Source organism: Amyelois transitella, chromosome 2, assembly GCF_032362555.1.
Source record: "Amyelois transitella isolate CPQ chromosome 2, ilAmyTran1.1, whole genome shotgun sequence".
Taxonomy (NCBI): Eukaryota; Metazoa; Arthropoda; class Insecta; order Lepidoptera; family Pyralidae; genus Amyelois; species Amyelois transitella.
In genome coordinates, this window is record NC_083505.1 from 1,556,249 (window position 1) to 1,574,632 (window position 18,384).

The 18,384-nt window shown below is 35.6% G+C and overlaps 1 protein-coding gene across 5 annotated transcripts in view; it reads right to left on the reverse strand.

The window, feature by feature from the left end:
- LOC106136859 (SUN domain-containing ossification factor) overlaps positions 1 to 18,384 on the reverse strand; it is a 69,747-nt gene that overhangs the window by 1,561 nt on the left and 49,802 nt on the right. Inside the window, exons 1-3 of one of the 5 annotated variants that reach the window (XM_060947285.1) lie at positions 14,868 to 15,095; positions 2,762 to 3,389; positions 22 to 2,092 (exon numbers count right to left, since the gene is read on the reverse strand). In XM_060947285.1, coding sequence (XP_060803268.1) covers positions 22 to 2,092; positions 2,762 to 2,853 — 2,163 coding nt within the window. In that variant the 5' untranslated portion in view covers positions 2,854 to 3,389; positions 14,868 to 15,095. Of the gene's footprint in view, positions 1 to 21; positions 2,093 to 2,761; positions 3,402 to 14,838; positions 15,096 to 18,384 lie in introns of those variants that run through there. The other 4 variants (XM_013337519.2, XM_013337520.2, XM_060947291.1 and 1 more) reach the window with 4 other exon arrangements.

The window sequence follows — 18,384 nt, forward strand, 5'->3', positions numbered from 1 at the left end:
TATTAGTAAAAGCATACACACCTTAACCCTGTTCGACAATCTCAGGAATACAGATTCCTTTTGGAAAGTCGTCTGAGCTTGATTCTCTTTTTGGGATGCCACTGGTGTTGGGTCCACAGCCATCTGGTCCAACTCCGACATAAAATTCTCGTTATCAATCATAATCTGATCATTCATCTCATCTCCACCATTATTAGCCACTTCTTTAGGCTTCTCTGTAGTGGTTTCGACTTTTCCATTCTTCCCATCAATTTTCAGTATTGCATCTTTGTTTTCTGCCTCTAAATTCGTATCTGCTGGTTTATTGGTATCAATAATAACCTCTGCTGTCTGTTCTACAAGTTTTTCTTCTAAAACAGGAACAGGCTCCACCTTTTTATCGTCTATTTTATCGTTTCCCTCTTTAGGCAATTCTTCTGAGTTAATAATATTTTCTATTTGTTCAGTTATTACTGCCTTTTCTTCTTGTTGGTCAGTTTCGGTAGTTTTATCCTCACTGGATCCATTATTCTTATCCAGCATCAATTTAACGTCTTGTTCTGCATTTGTTTCACTACTTACTTTTTGGGGCGATTCTTCTACAGTTATATTACTGGTTGAATTCAGTTCAGTTTCGAAACTTGTATTTAATACAACCTTCTTTTCTTTAATAGCTAAAATATTACATAAAGCGGCTAAATACTTTTTCGGAAATAAAGCGTTCATGTAAGCAACACGCTCATCACTAAACTCAATAGTTTTTGTACTTTTAAAGTCTAGACCATACGGTTGACATAAACCTGTGCACTTTAAAGTCTCTCTGAGAAACACTTGACGCACTAAACTGACTAATTTGTCCGAACTACAGCTAATAAGTTCATACACTTCATTGTAAAGAGTTTCACTGCAATTATCACATACAATAATATGGCTTGGAGAGCAACACCGTTTGTACATATTTTCTATAGACGAAGTATCGTTATGTTCAGAGGACACATTTTTAGGAACTTCAGTTTTTACAAGCGCTTGTGCAGCTTTCTTCATTATAGACATGACTGCGTCTCTCGCGGAGCCAAATAAGTTTTTAGAAGGCTCCGTTTCTACAATAGGTACATCGGGGATATCAATCACGTCATCATCTTCGTCATCGTCTATGAGCGCTGCATGTTGAGAGCTCTCTTTTTCCAAAACTTCAAACTCCGACGTGCCGTACACTTTGAACAGTGATATCGGGCAGTAATGCTCGGAACCGTGGTGCGAAAGCATTTCCACTTTTATAAATTTTCCGAACAAGTGTGGGTACAAATCAAAACTTTGCACGTCTCTCATTTCTTTGGCGGTAAAGTGACCGACGCTGGCCCAGTCTCGCGTCGGGAACCGATCGCTGAAGTACACAGCAATATCTTTGGGAATGGACGAAAATAACTCGAAGTTAGCGATTTCGATTTTTTGAGCTTGGACAGCCTCGCACAGTTCAACCACGAACCAAATGCGACTGTTGCACGTGTTGAGCATATATTCGTCTCTGTTTGGAGACAGAATAGAGCTGGCCGAACCGGCTTCCGGGTTTACGGCAACTATCTTCGCTCCACAGGCTGGCGAAGCGTAGTTTTTCGACCGTAACTTAGTACTTTTATTGCTAAAATTTGTATTGCTATGACTAGGTTGACTCGATTGATTGAGTACTGTGTCTTTCTTCTCGGCCTCTGCCAATTGTTTTTGGGCCCACTCTGAGAATGAGGGTATGTCCTCTTGTGGGGTCTCTGGTTTAACTGGAATGTTTTGTCTTTCTTCCGTTTGCTCTTCTGTTTGAGATTCTACTGAGCTTTCCTCAGTAACTGGGACAGCAGCCTGAAATGCATCCTCGGTTTGTCGGACTTCGTGCATGGGTATGGCTTTAACTACAAGCCGTGGTTCCGTTGATTCTTTTTCTTCGTGTTTTGTTTTGTCATTCTGGTCATCTAGTGCATTTTTTTCTACTATTATGAACGTTTTCGTATCATTATGTTGCTCCGAATCGTTGACGAACAGCAGCTCGTCGGGACTTTTCAAATCCAATTTAGCGTTATCTGCTAGAGAGATGAGGAGTGGAGGTTGTCCTGTGTCAGGTAACCTGCAACAATAAAGAAATATGTTTGAGGTTCACGAATCATAATAGTGTACCACCTCTATCCACAAGTATGATGCCTTAGAAAGAGATATGATTTATGTGACCGTACATGTAAATCATGTCGTTTCAATTGAAGAATCACGTATTTTCTTCTGGGAAAATTTTAAGTAGACAAATACAAGATGTTAATCATAGCTACTACGATGACAAATAAGTCATATCAAAACAAAAGAATATGAAAATTGCGCAATGATTTACCGGCAGGCCAACAAACTTGCGACATGCCGTCGGCAGAGCCAATTATTGCGGGTGACCTCGACGAGACTATAGCTAATAGATGTTTATGTCAATACATAATTTTATCAACGAAAACTAATACAATTAGGATTTTTTTTAACTGCTATTTACATTTTCTCTAACCTGACGTAGAAATATAAAAGACTGCACACAAAAATTGAAGATGGAGCGAACGCAAAGCAGACTTTTATATTAATTTAAATTAACAAAATCAAATGTCGTGTACACTTTCCATTTCAGTTGCAATAACATAAATCTATTTCATTTATCAAGTCAGGTTCACAATCAGTCCCAAAAAAAAAATCTCAGACATTCATACATCACCTTGGTAAAATCGACAGTGCCTTAGAAAAAAAATAAGTTTTAAAAATTTACGTGTAAAATATCTTGGTGAGCCCCTGGTGGCCACCGTACGACAGCAGTTGGAAGACGAGCAGCGCCGCCAGCAGCGCCCGCGGCGGCGACATCGCCCCAGCGCCGCCGCCGCATTGGCCGAGATAAACACCTATCACGACAGCAACCAATGGGAAACCGCTATTTCCCGAACGATATGATTTTTGAAAACAACCGAGTTTTAGGACTGCTTTCGTGCGTGTCTTTTTAACACAGAGGAATCTTTTCGAAAAGTTTTTTTTTGTTTTTATTTTTTCGTTCAGGTATCTGAAACGTCTGTTTAGTTAAAATCCGCTAAAGTAGAACTCTTCTGAGAGGACGACTTCTTTTTAGGAATTCTTTGACGGGCTTTTCTAAATATTCGTCTTTAAATTCAGCTGAATCTCTTTTGATCAAACGCTGAATATTAAGCGTGATAACTTCTTTATCTTTCTATTTCGCTTGAATCTCTTTCCGTCGAACGAATATACACCTCATTAGACTTAAATAATCTTTGTTTTTATTATTGTATTCTGGCGCAAGAATTTTAACACTACTTAAAACCGAACATTTCTGTTTTCATGTTTCAGTCTTTACTTCTATCAACTTGTTTCTGATTTCGTCACCTAACCTATATAGACACGTAAATATTATTTCGAGTTAATCGTGACGCGCTTCAATAGTTTCAATTGGCAGTGATGTCTACAACAAATTTTAGTAACACTGTGTGCGCAATATTTAATCAACTTATGTTTTCCGACTGGCTGGAGTTGATAAGTAATTCTAGTTCGAGACATGTGTGGCATTTTATAAGAATGATGAATCTTAGTATCTTGCAAACAAGATAAGACAGATAAAAGATTTTTTTAAATCAGTTAGGTTCAAGTTCAATATTTAAGTCAAATCCTATTTTTCCTATTTGGTCACTATAATTTGTATTCACTTTTATCAACGCCAAGATTCTCAATAACCACTAAATTTATTTAACGTTATAAATCACGGGTTTAGCAAACTCTATTGTATTCTTAACTCTATGAGCGCCCTCTCCTTATTGGTTCAAATATGATTACCATACTGGGCCAATGATCTCAGAACATTGGCTCAATTGAAACAGATGGAATTGCACTGTGATTGCGATACTGAACAGAGTTGATTCTAAACATAATAAGACTACACAAATTTATAGTAATATTATAAAGCTGAAGAGTTTGTTTGTTTGTTTGAACGCGCTAATCTCAGGAACTACTGGTTGAAAAATTCTTTTTGCGTTGAATATACCATTTATCGAGGAAGGCTTAAGGCTATATAACATCACGCTGCAACTATAAGGAGCGAAGAAATAATGGAAAATGTGAAAAAAAAAACGGGGAAAATTATTCATCCTTGAGGGCTTCAATAATGCCCAAAATAACTTCCACGCGGACGAAGTTGTGGGCACAGCTAGTAAAATAATAAATTGTTAAAAATATTTCCATCAACATCCCCCTGACGTCAGTCCCGATTTGAGTTATCCTTGAGAGGAACCTAAGGTGCGCATGACCACACTTGTCCACGTAGCATGGCACGAGCGACGCCGTTTTAATCACGAGCAAAACTATCGCTTAAAAATTAAAAAAAAATAAAATTAAAAATTAATTAAGCTAAAATAGCTATACGTGGGCACTATCAGTCTTTTCAAGGCCGTTGGCTCTGTCTACCCCGCAAGGGGTATAGACGTGATTAAATGTATGTATGTAAAACTTTCGCTGTTCCGTTTAACGTCATAATAAAAAGCAAAACAGCCATTGTTTTTCGTCGCGTCGGGAGCTGGTGGATTAATAAGAAACTAGAGGCCGCCCGCGACTTCGTGGAAACCCTATCAATCCCGCGGGAACTCCGGGATAAAAAGTAGCCTATATGTTATTCTGGGTCTTCAGCTACTTACATACCAAATTTTATCGTAATCGGTTCAGTAGTTTTTGCGTGAAAGAGTAACAAACATCCATACTGGCATACTCACAAACTATAGCATTTATAATATTAGTAATGTTGTACTATAAGGATTATAAGAGGCGATTCCATTTAACTAGCGTGAAACTATAATTTTTTTCGTTTCTTTATAAGTGTTTGAGTAAACTCATGTATTATTAGCGGGTGAACGTAATAACTGTGAAAAATATGGAAAGATACCGAAAATAAACATCTATTTGGACATGTGACAATTTAAACACTACATACTTGTAAAACAATATTCAAATAATTTAATTCACAGTGTTAACAAATGCTATGTCACCTTCCGTGATTCAGCACTTTGGTAAATTACAAATGGAAACTATTACTTTGCTTAAAAATGTCGATTATAAAGACATCGTAGTACCTGTTATAGTAAATGATAAAAAAAGTAAACACTCTTATCTACCATATGTTCATGCACGTGTAAATACAATAAAGTCTGAAATTAACAAGGAAAAGATGACTTTCAATTTAGATATTAATCAAGTACGTCTGCGACATCGGAGGTCCCGGGTGCGAATCCCGGCCAGGGCATGATGAGAAACGAAGTTTCTCTGATTGTCCTTGATCTTATATCTATATTAAGTATTTATTATAAAACATAGTATCGTTGAGTAAGTATCTCGTGGCACAAGTCTCGACCCCTTTTTCGAGGCTAACTCAATCTGTGTTATCTCTCCCGTATATATTTATTTATATTATAGTTATATATAATATTATTATTATTCTGGAGACATGATGGAAAGGGTATATTATATAATACTAATAAAAATGATTAACCCATTCAATAGGACAGTTATGGTACTTGCTATTGGAACTATGACATGATGAAGCATTAAATTTACTTACATCATGTCAAAATTTGCAATTTAATCTGGGACTCACAAAACAACTGCGCCTCTATACGTTACAAGTTAATGCTTAGTTCGCAATTAGCATAAGATTTACATTAATTACTTCACTATCGCGATCAATTTTAACATCGTTAAATACATCCTTTTCAAAATGTGTATCGAGGTGAACTAATTAACTTATTTTATGAATATTCATTAAAAAAAAAAACAAATTACGCAATAAATACTATTAAATTATTTATAACCCATAAAAAACAAGTTACTCTGAATTTTGGGACTTCCTATTTTATACTATTTTTTATATAGATATCTTTTATTTTGAGGGGATAAGCTTCAGTCAGTCAGTCTTCAGCAATTTTAAGAAGGCGGTCTTCTGGTGTGAGGCTCAGATAATGAAGGCTAAATTTAGGTCACATACTATTACTTCCTATTTACCATAAAATGACATTTTTTTACATTTTAACCAACAAACAATATTTTTAAACTATTTTCCAACTGCGTAGATAATACGTGGCAGGAAAACATCGCTTACTACGCCGTAAAAATGTACAGATGAGCTTGGGATTATTTTCAATCGGCTTCATCTTTTAATCGGTTATCTTTGGGTTTTGTAAATGTAAATATTTCAGAACTTCTTCTTTAAGCTATAATTCAAAGAAGACCACGTGACTTTAACAACGTAAAACTTTGTACCCATGAGAATTCCAAATGAGTACCCTACCTTATCATTACCGTCTTACTTATTTGCCTTCGAACAAAAAGCTATATTCCTACAGAATTTCATCAGAACCCAGCGGCTTATCCGTACAAAACAAAGATATAGTATTTCGCGTTTATAATATCAACTATTAATTACATCAAAGTATTCAAGTTTTGTTGTATGTTTTATGTAATTAATTGTCCCAGGAATGTTTGAACCAATTGTTCAACTCATTCAGACCAAGTACCTTTTCATTGCATCACATCATTGTTCTCACAGTGTGTTACACAATTCGATCTTCACAACAAACAAAATTTTGCAAAATTCTCATAAGTATAGAAAAAAAAATTTAGAAAAGGCAGTACTAACGGTTTGTTACATACATAGATACATATGGTCACGTCTATATCCCTTGCGGGGTAGACAGAGCCAACAGTCTTTAAACGACTGAAAGGTCACGCTCAGCTGTTTGGCTTCACGATGGAATTGAGACTCAAAAACGACACACATCGCCTACAAGAGGGATCCCAAGTTACATTGCATTACACACGTATGTCAAAGAACTGAACACGGCGAATCGACCTTTAGCACTAATCAACACTACTGTGTCCCGGTCACTGCAAACGGTCACTTAGAAACTGCAGCGTGCACTTCACGGTTGAAAAGTTTAACGGGCAAGCGAAGTCTTGCAAGTATTGAAAAAAAAAAGAAGAAATATTATCAACTATTACCTACAATACAAATGAAACATTTAACAAAATAAGAGATTTCGCTAATAAGTTTAAAGCTTTTAAGTACAGCGAGGCTCGGACTTAAATAATTCTAATTTGGAGGTAGGTACTACTTATGTAGTTTTCTTTCTAGAAGGATAAAGTCGTGTAGAATTTTATCAAGGAACGTTGGTCTAGGTTCTACCTACAACTTTCCTATTTACACACGCCTAGTATATTATTCGCCTTTTTTTCTCAATCTATTGGCACTGTCGACCTAATACGAAACAAACATGATAGTACTGATACTTATTGTATCGATCCCACTAGTGGCAGCAGAAGCCGGCACAAATACGTTAAGTTTATTGTCATTTGACCATCGTAAATCCGAGATTGTACTAGTACAAGCCACTAGCCCAGCACATAGCTCACGGCAAGCCCCTGAATAATGACAGTCTAGTTAATAAACCCCGCTTTCCCTTGATCGGCTGACCAGTGGGCGGGCGGGGCCACTCGGCCAAACACCGCGATGCAAGACCGGTTCTAAGAAGACTCCATAAATGCTCGCGAATTTTTATGATCAACTGATGAAGCTAATACAATTTCTATTTATGTTCCAAAATGAAGGTACTTACTCAAAGATATGATATATTATTATTATAGAATAACTAGAACCAGCGTTCTATTTTATGATAATGCAGAACAACTACTATCCAATATTAATTTTAATACATAAACAAGACATTATTTAGACACAAATTAGGACATTGAACATAAGCTTATTAATAACTGGCCTTAAAACACCGAAATTTACAAGCTGTATCATTAGAAAATATGACCTTTAAGCTGTTTCAAGTCGCCCTTAAGCCAGCTTGTTAAAATTGGAAGCCTTCCAACCCAGTTTCCTTGAAACTAGGGTAATTGCAACTACATACATGTGCGCATATGCAAAATTTTGTCCAAACTATCAATATAAGTAACACAAGAATGACGGTATGAGAGCATCGAAAATTATCACAAGCATTCAAAGAAAGAATTCAATCATCCATAAATCACGATCTATAATTAGGTATATCAATCTATTTATCAATTGCTGAAAAAATAATCGTAATGTTGGAGGAATCAGTGAAAAGACACAACATTACAATTGTGATACTATAGACAGTTTTGGCTAAAGAAACTTTGACATCAGGGCGTGCAAGGTCGTTTGACCTTGACACCCACTCGATAAAGAATGATATTCCTATTTCATGGAAGTTAAACTAAACCACCGTAAGGTAATAGATTTGATTTTGGATTAACCTAATTAAGTATTTCAAATCGATTCTATTGTTATAGAGGTTAAGGCGACGTGAGTAATAATCATTATAAAATATAATAAAACATATCATGTGTATACTTACAATTAGCTATGGACTGCGACACGCTCTGAGCATACGTTAAAAAAAGCAAAGCAATATGTTGAACGCGTGACTTTATTCAAACGTGACATGAAGCTTATCAATGTTTAAACACCTAATGTAATAAGGAAATTTTAAGATTTGAGACACTCCGCATAACTGAGCACATAGAGAAATGAATCTACAAATTTTGCACTGACGACAACTTAGATATAAGAAAGTCAAAGGAATTAAAACTTAAGACTAATTAAACTGCCTTAACTAAACACCCCAAGCAGATAGGAGTGTGTGAGAACGGAGTCGGGCACATTGTTTTTCGTTACTTGCAGAATTTCCAAATGTGCGTTCGGCTCCTATATAGTAAGTCTTCTCTCTGTTGCTGTAAGTGCATTTGCTAGGACGTCGAATTGTCCAACCGCAGCTCAAGATTTGAAACATGAAGCTTTCATATACCCAGAACAAATTGCAAACCAACCTTTTGCAATAACAGGTCATTGGATCCTTGGTAATGTCGGTCGCAAACGGTCCCCAGTGTACCCACATAACGCCTACATTCATCTGCTAAGGTGGCGTTGTTATACTAAAACATTCTGTGGGTGCAGTGTAATGTAATGAACGGTCTGCCCGCTGTCGGATGCAATGACTACTAGTATTTACTGCGCATTGTTTAGTACACTGTGGTGTAATAGCAAAGGTGCCGCTGATTAAGCAGTAGTTAATCAATCCGCTGATTAAGCAGTAGTTAATCAATGAATCTATACTATAATTATAAAGCTGAAGAGTTTGTTTGTTTGAACGCGCTAATCTGAGGAACTAGTGGCTCGAATTGAAAAGTTTTTTTTGCGTTGAACAGACCATTTATCAAGGAAGGCTTTAGGCTATATAACATCACGCTGCAACAATTAAGAGCGAAGAAATAATGGAAAATGTGCAAAAAAAACCGAGAAAATTATTCACCCTTGAGGAATGATGCCTAAATATGCCTAAATAACTATTCCACGCAGACGGAGTCGCGATCACAGCTAATGATAAAATATTTATTATTATTGTGCGCTTGTCAATGATAGTCTTCATCTTATAACCATTATGATGATCCAAATGTTAGAATTAGACCACCAAGTAAACCAGTAATTTAAGAAATAGACCGTAATAAAATATCTTCATGTTGAAACTTAAATTCGGATCAATATAAAAAAACTCAAGTAACGAGCGAGGCGCAATTCAACTTGCATACATGTTATAAATGGAACTGAACTGTTAATCGTTTCGAGTAAAGAGAATACAATGTATGTATTTGTAAATATATCACTAAAGAATCAATCAAACAGGCGATCACAACACGGTCGGTAAACTTTTAATAACTTATAATATAGTTAACTAGCGTCATAAAACGTAACGACATAATGAAAGCGATACTTTCGCCTCTTAACAAAATACATAAAATAGAGATTATTAAAGATGCAGTAGTATTGATGGCTTGAGGTAGGTAATGATAATACCGGACTGCTCATAAGTCGATCGCTATAGAAGGCCGCGGGTAAAAAATTGATATTTACTGCCCAAAATAGAAAATAATGGGGGAGGTTTAAGAAGACCAAACACAAAGTCACAAGTCCAGCAGCCTCCGTAGCATGCACGCGCGACGCAGTTTATATCGCGCGAAAAAACTATCGCTGTCCAGTAGTGTTATTTATTTATTCATTTATGTTTAATTGTTCAAAATACAAATGTATAGCACAATTGGCGGACTTGATGCTAGGAGCATTATCTACAAGTCAACCATTGGCTCTAACATAGAACTTTATGTGGGGTCAAACTAAAATTAGTTTGACCCTGAATTTTGTATTTTGTGTAGGTATAAATTACCTACACACGCGTTACAATAACCAATTAATGACTAACTAATTTTAATGTGATTTTAATACACTATCACTAACCGTTTTCATTCAACAATACAGAGAGGTCATCACGAAAGATTTTGTCAAAGTCTCACGTGATTAGAACATAAATATCATTAACAACTATATCTCTCATCAATCATCTCATCAATTTGCAGTGAAACTGATTAATCAGATCCATTAAATCAACGTACTTTATCTACCTAGACATACGGCCAAACCCACAAGCTTGGAGGTCGTCTAGATTCTCAAATACAATCTGGACCACAGCACTCGAGTGTGTTGCAAGTGTAATGTATGACTAACTCTGTATTTGGCAAGCAAGTCCCTTGTCTAGTTATGAATGGACCGAATTTCATTAGCATGCTAAGATATTTCGTATACCTTCTTCATTACGCTAAGATATTTTGTACACCTTCTCCATTCTGGAGTTGATAGTCAATATTAACAATATTCTAGAAAAATTATACGCAATAAATAATGAAAATAATGAAAAAGAAATTAAGCATAGACTTAATTCCATTTGTTAGTTTAGGAATAAAAAGTTTATATACGTCATTAACTTTCGCATTCATACAGTTTGAACGAGCTGTCAAACATAATATGTTAAAAAAATTGCATGCGTTTCTATTTGAGTGCTTAAGAACGCGGTACGCGGTTTCACATGTTTTAATATTTATTAATTTGTGAAGAAAACTCGCATTAGCAATTTTCTGTAGCTCACTCTTGTAAGACTGTTGATAAATCTTTAAGCTGCAAATTATTTAAGCTAAAACTAACGACATGGTAAAAATTTTACAGATTCACACAAATTAACATTTCATAAAGAAACTTTTATTCTCACTAAAATAAAAGAAACGTGAACTCGAAGGAAAGACAATGATAAAAAAAGGCAGGAAATTAAATTTATATTACTGAAAGGTGTTTACTATAGATAAAGAAAAAAAAATCAAATTTACAAAACTATCAAAACTCATACAATCAACGACAGGAATGCAGTATTGCTACAAACAGACAGAAACGTGAACAGAATAGGAAATATCTCCGGATATAGATAATTTGAAATTTAAACTATTCTTAACCAAAGATGAACCATTAACGAACCATTTCCTCTGGTCTGCATTATTTATGGCAGAATATTGTATTCTGCCATAAATAATGCAGACAGACAGACACATATCTTGTATAATTGTAACCTCTATGTCGTAGCAGTTAAGTTGTTAATTCGCAAAGAATTCGGTTGGCTCGCTATGTTGTTGACGGTACAGAAGTGTGCGTCATTTGGGTCAATGCTTCTGGTAGCATGTGAGGAGTCGAGATTGAATCAAAACTAGGTTTACGTGTTTTCAGAACCAGCACCAGATGCCTAACAAACAACTAAAGGGTTACACATCTCACGGTTATTTCGTCGTTAATTGCTTATGCGAATTTTTTTTAGTACTATTAGTATGACTCGTATTTATAGTCTACTTCTTTGCGAAGAAATACTACTTACTAATTAAGTCATGACATGATGAATAATAAATAATTTTGTGATGACAGCCAACACCCAATAGCTGGTGTTTCTCAATTCGTCTTAGAATTACAAATTATTCGATTCGCACCTTTACTATAAAGAGGGAATATTGCAAAAAAGTAACATATCATATTATTTAATACTCGTCAATCACAAGGCATTGGTAAATAAAATTTAAATAGGTATTCTGAACTTACTTGTGAAAAATAGAAAGTCTTATCTCACCATAACAAGATTTGAAACTTGAATTAGCAAAAGTATTGAGTATTTCAAATATTCATGTGGTCGTTATAAATGTTTGATGATCAATACATATTTTTAAAGTACTAGATATTTTTTTACTACTAATAAAGGCTCAGTTAAGATGAAAAAACATATTATTTGCGAAATATTTATTATATAAGTATATCTAATTAAAATTTATTTTATATATTTTTTTTATAAAATTTAATATTTCCTAAAAATCATTAAAATAAAAATAACAATCATTTCCTTGATGAAATCATTGGTGTACAATAATTTTTACACTGTCTAAATATATAAATCGTACGAGTAGATGAGACTCAGTTTATCAAAACTTAAAGTCACTTAAATAAATCATGAAATTTTTCATTTACATTTCATTAATCTGTCCAAATGAAAGTTGCAGGAACTAATAATAACACAAACCAATCGAACCTAAGCTAGTATTCTCCACGCACCGTTATTCGTGCGAATGGCTGCCATTACTGTAGTCTGTTTGTCAAATAAGTCAGGTGTCTTCCTGCCATCTGCATTCACATACATACAAACATATATCACGTCTATATCCTTTGCGGGGTAGACAGAGCCAATAGTCTTGAAAAGACCTATGATGTGGCCTATCAGTTCAACTGTTTGGCTTAATGACAGAAATTCAAATGGTGACAGGTTGCTAGCCCATCGCCTAAAAGAAGAATCTCGAGTTTATAAGCCTATACCTTAGTAGCTTCTTACGACATCCATGGGAACGAGATGGAGTGGTACTATTCTATTTTTTATTTGTGCCGGGATCCACACGGCACCAGACGGCGGCAGACCAGCATGGCAGCTACATTTCTAGCTCAAAACAGTTTCTGACGCAATTTTAGATAACAAGGTGAAACACCAAAATTTGATTGATAACATGTCATTGAAGGTTAAATAGAGGACTAGGCTTTTTCTAGTAAATTATTCCTCTGGGTTCATAGCTCTTTCGAGTGATTGATTGAGGAAATGATTATTTATCTCATGTTTTACGGCAATCATCGGCTTATTAAATGTTGTTATCTGTACTTACATACATATGGTCACGTCTATATCCCTTGCGGGGTAGACAGAGCCAACAGTCTTGTTAAGACTGAATGGCCACGTTCAGCTGTTTGGCTTAATGATAGAATTGAGATTCAAATAGTGACAGGTTGCTGACCCATCGCCTTAAAAAATAAACCCAAGTTTGTTTATTAACAATTACGACGTTGAATTAATAACATGTACGATATTTGGAAACATGAATTGATACTGATAATAATATGACTAATAATTATGTAGGTAGTACCTACTTCTTTGCGAAGAAATACTACTTACTAATTAAGTCATTCCATGATGAATAATCAATAACTTTGGTCGATCGAATGTGGAAGGAAATGACGGTACAAACAAGTCATCAAGAACAGTGAGGTCAAATTTTATTTCAATATTTTGAGTAGGTACATAATGTAATTTACTAGTATAAAAAATTTCTTTCTTAAAGTCAAGAACGACTTTTAAGAATACATACATAAATATCATCAGGCCTATATCTCTTGCGGGCTAGACAGAGCGAACAGTCTTAAAAAGACTGAAAGGCCACGCTCAGCTGTTCGGCTTAATGTTAGAATTGAGATTCAAATAGTGACAGATTGCTAGGCCATCGCCTAAAAGAGGAATCCCAAGTTTATAAGCCAATCCGATAGTCGCCTTTTACGACATCCATGGGTGGAGAGATGGAGTAGTCCTATTCTTTTTTCTATTGGTGCCGGGAATCACACGGCTTTTAAGAATGTTAAATCAAAATTATCTTCATGAGTAATCGATAAATTTTAATTTATCAATGTAAGCATGACTACAAAAGGATTACCACAATTTAAAGAAATAGAATTTCGCGATCGTCTATTGCGATTATCTTAAATACCTTATTTGGCGACATAATGACATATCGCAAGATTATTAACTCCTACGCATATTGTTATCTTTATTTGGTTTCTCAATACAGTTTCTTTAATTTAGGCATATTATTTGAGAATTCTTTTTCAAGTGTCACATTGAATGTGCCCTTAATAATACTCTTATTAATAACGTTATTTCGTTCAAAGTACTATATCAAAGTCGTGGGCATTTTCGTCGTGTTTTTCAAGTAAATTCCCGACCTACTAACCTCCGGTAAATACAGTGGGAATACCCTTGCGGGGTAGACAGGGGTAGCAGTCTTGAAAAGCTGACAGGCCACGTTCAGCTGTTAGGCTTAATAATAGAATTGAGATTCAAATAGTGACAGGTTGCTAGCCCATCCGCATATATGAAAATAAGTTTAAGTTTATGAGCCTATCCCTTAGTCGCCCTTTACGACATCCATGAGATAGATATGGAGTGGTAGCCGATAACGACATTGGCATTTGGTATTAAGAATTCATAAAAATAATGTAATATTGATAATAGTAATTTAAAATTCATACAAATACAAAGAAATTAATTAGTTCATAGTTATTCAGACAGAGAAGAGTTTGATTTGTACCATATTTTTCGAAACCAATACGATCAAAACTACAAAATTAAATCCATCCTTAAAATGTTTGAATATGTTTTCCTCGCACAGCTTTTTTTCCTTAAACATGGGATTTCCTTTTGTACTAATGCCTATGAGAAAAACCTTGAATGGTTTTTTTTTGCAATCACAGTGTATTTATTTAACCGTTATCATTTGTTCAGATCCGATAAATTTTGCACACACTTAAGAATTTGTAGTTGCACCTACAAACGCTAGAACCTAGCATAAATTACCACTTTGGAACTAGTTTGAAGCGCGTCAGGATTCGCCACTAAACCGGAAGGTCTCGGTACACAGATTAAAAATCTATAATAAACACCACATAGGTACTCGTTACAGCAAAATAAAACCGATAAAACGTAAATATTGAACGTTGCAAAATTTACGATCGCGAAGTCAGGAAATCGTTAATTCTAACGGATCGCCAGAGAACACGTCCGCTCTGCGCGCCGTCACGCGCCACACTGAATTATTTACTGATGCAAGCACACTGCTGGTTGTCGAGAGCGAAATTGGTTTCAGAACTACGACAAGCGAATCAAATCAAAATGGACTTTCCAGCTCTAAAATAAAGTCGACCTTGCAGTATGAACGTTAGATTTTTTTGCAAAGGTATGTAAAACAGGTTTATACGCGAGAAATTCGCAGTCTGCCAAGGAAGCGGGCACTAAGATAAGACACGAGTTTCTTGACCGATAGCAACAAACGCGTGTGGAGAAGTTATAAGACAAAGTACATGTAAGGTTAAATGCCAATTGAGAGTTACGCAAAACTGTTGTAGATTAAGTATATCAGATCAATAACAGAGAGACGCTGCATTGCCTCGCATGATAAGAACAATGTACATACATACATACATATGGTCACGTCTATATCCTTTGCGGGATAGACAGAGCCATCAATCAGTCTCGAAAAGACTGAATGGCCGCGTTCAGCTATTTGGAGATTCAAAAAGCGACAGGTTGCTAACCCATCGCCTAAAAAAGAATCCCAAGTTTGTAAGCCTATCCCTTAGTCGCCTTTTACGACATCCGTGGGAAAAATGGAGTGGTCCTATTCTTTTTATGAACTATGTACGAGCTAATATTTGGGTCGCGACATACAGACACATGTTTTCAAAACTGTTGGCTCTGTCTACCCCGCAGGGGATATAGACGTGATTATATGTATGTATGCAAATCTATAACGTTAACCTGTAAGGATATAGGAAAGTTGATCACGACAATAGAGAACATTCCAGTTCACGTTTCTAATGCTGACGCAAAAGGGTATATTTAATCAAATGTCTGGTTTAGGCTTAACAATGCTTGATGTTTTGTTCGCAATCACAGCTATAATAACGAGTCTATTCAACTGAAAGTTAATAAAAGCTATAAGGTGCTAGTCGTAAATAAACTTGGAGATAGTGACATGAGACTGCTGACGTATAATTCAGCCGAGGAAAACGATTATCCGACGTCTGTGCAAATAGAAGTAGTGCCGTGCGGTTCCCAGCACTAATAGAAAAAAGAATAGGGCTCTTTCCTTTAGATGTCGTTAAAGGCGACTGAGGGATAGGCTTATTGACTTGAGATTCTTCTTTTAGGCGATGGGCCTGGAAACTGTCATTATTTTAATCTCAATTCTACTATCAAGCCAAAGAGCTGAACGTGGCATATCAGTCTTTCAAGACTGTTGGCTCTGTTTACCCCGCAAGGGATATGGACGTGATTGTATGTATGTATGTAGTGCAAGTAGAAGAGCATGTCAATCAAGACGTAAATTTGGAATAAATTATAATTTACATTTTTATTTTATTTATAGTTATCTCCAATTTTTTGACGTATGTATTTCGCATTTCACAATTATGTAAAAGAAGTCGATTAATGATGTGAAGACTGATCTAGACTTGACTGTAAAGCATTTTATCACTTTAAATACAGTGGTTTTTATAGTTTATTATTTATAGTTATTTACTAAAACTTAATACTTACACAATATAAGCTTAAAACTTTGATGAAAACTTTTGATGTGCGCAGACTTGGCCGGCTCCTTGGGCAAAACAATTATTGGAACTTTTATGCAATTTTATCTACTACCGCTTCCAAAGCGGTTCCAAAAAAGCGGCGGAACAAACTACACTGCAGGATTTTCACCGGACGTCCATTTACAAATAAAGATCTCTTAAATTTAAATCGTGGACGAATGAATATCGTCTACATTAAAAAATATAAAACTAATGATTTCAAATCGTAATCGTATCTAAATTTTAGGTTCTTATGATTTCCTGAAGAGAAATTCTAGAAAGTAAAACCCCGACATGATTTAACTCGTATTAATGAAGTTAACAATACAAATAAAACTAGTGACGAATTTGAAACTCATTAAACTTAGCAATAAAGTGAAATTCATTAGCACGTACATATCTCGGCAATACACGGCCATTTAACGATACGATACAATAGTTTACGTAAGTATTCTGCATGTTGGGCTATTAAATCTGTCTTTATAAGGAATGCGCCGGGCGTCTTAATGAATTTCTTACTTTCTCACACACGACACGACTACCCTCTTAATCTAAGGGGACATACATACATACATACATACATATGGTCACGTCTATATCCCTTGCGGGGTAGACAGAGCCAACAGTCTTGAAAAGACTGAATGGCCACGTTCAGCTATTTGGCTTAATGATAGAATTGAGATTCAAATAGTGACAGGTTGCTAGCCCATCGCCCAAAAAAGAATCCCAAGTTTGTAAGCCTATCCCATAGTCGCCTTTTACGACATCCATGGGAAAGAGATGGAGTGGTCCTATTCTTTTTGTATTGGTGCCGGGAACCACACGGCACAAGGGGACATTTTACTGAAATAGAAAACTGGAATCTGTTCTGCACATGGTTGTCAAGTGGCTGCTTTCACTAGTACCTCCAAATGCCATCAATTAGGCGGTGAAACTTGTGACAGAGGTTCCACAAAGAATTTATGATATGATGGACAAAGCAATGATTTTTAATAATTATCTATACTAAATAGTAGTTATTAACACTCCTACAACAGATAGATTATTAATAACAAAGCAATGTGAATGTCATTAATAGTAAAATATGAAAGCTGTAAGCAAATAAACGTTGAAAATGAAGTAGGTATGCAATTTTAATAAGTATTTTAATGTAAATAGTTTTTCATTTGAAGAAGTATACAGATTTTAAGCTTTTGCGAGACCAGGGAAATAAAAACTTGATGTTTTAGCACATGTGTCTACATGTTTTTATACTTTAACAAACACAGACGTAGAAAAACCCCGTCAAAGGGACCACTTTACAAGGCAGACGAGCGACCCTTTTCCTCGGTCGGTCGAGTTTCTGGGTTGGCAGACATTTCACGGCTTCTGTGACGCAGCGGTAGTACGCTTGTCTGTGACACCGGAGTTCCCGGGTTCGAATCCCGGCCAGGGCATGATGAGAAAAGAACTTTTTCTGTTTGGCCTGGGTCTTGGATGTTTATCTATATAAGTATTTATTATAAAATATAGTATCGTTGAGTTAGTATCTCGTAACACAAGTCTCGAACTTACTTCGAGGCTAACTCAATATGTGTAATTTGTCCTGTTTTTTTTCTACTGCATCACAATATTAATGACGTTTTCTTCATAGAACGTGCTCTGATTGATTTATAACCTGTCAATTCTTCACAATTGTGTTATTATAACTCATAATATACATACATAAGTACTATTGTCATGTTTGCATAATATTGTTGTACATGATT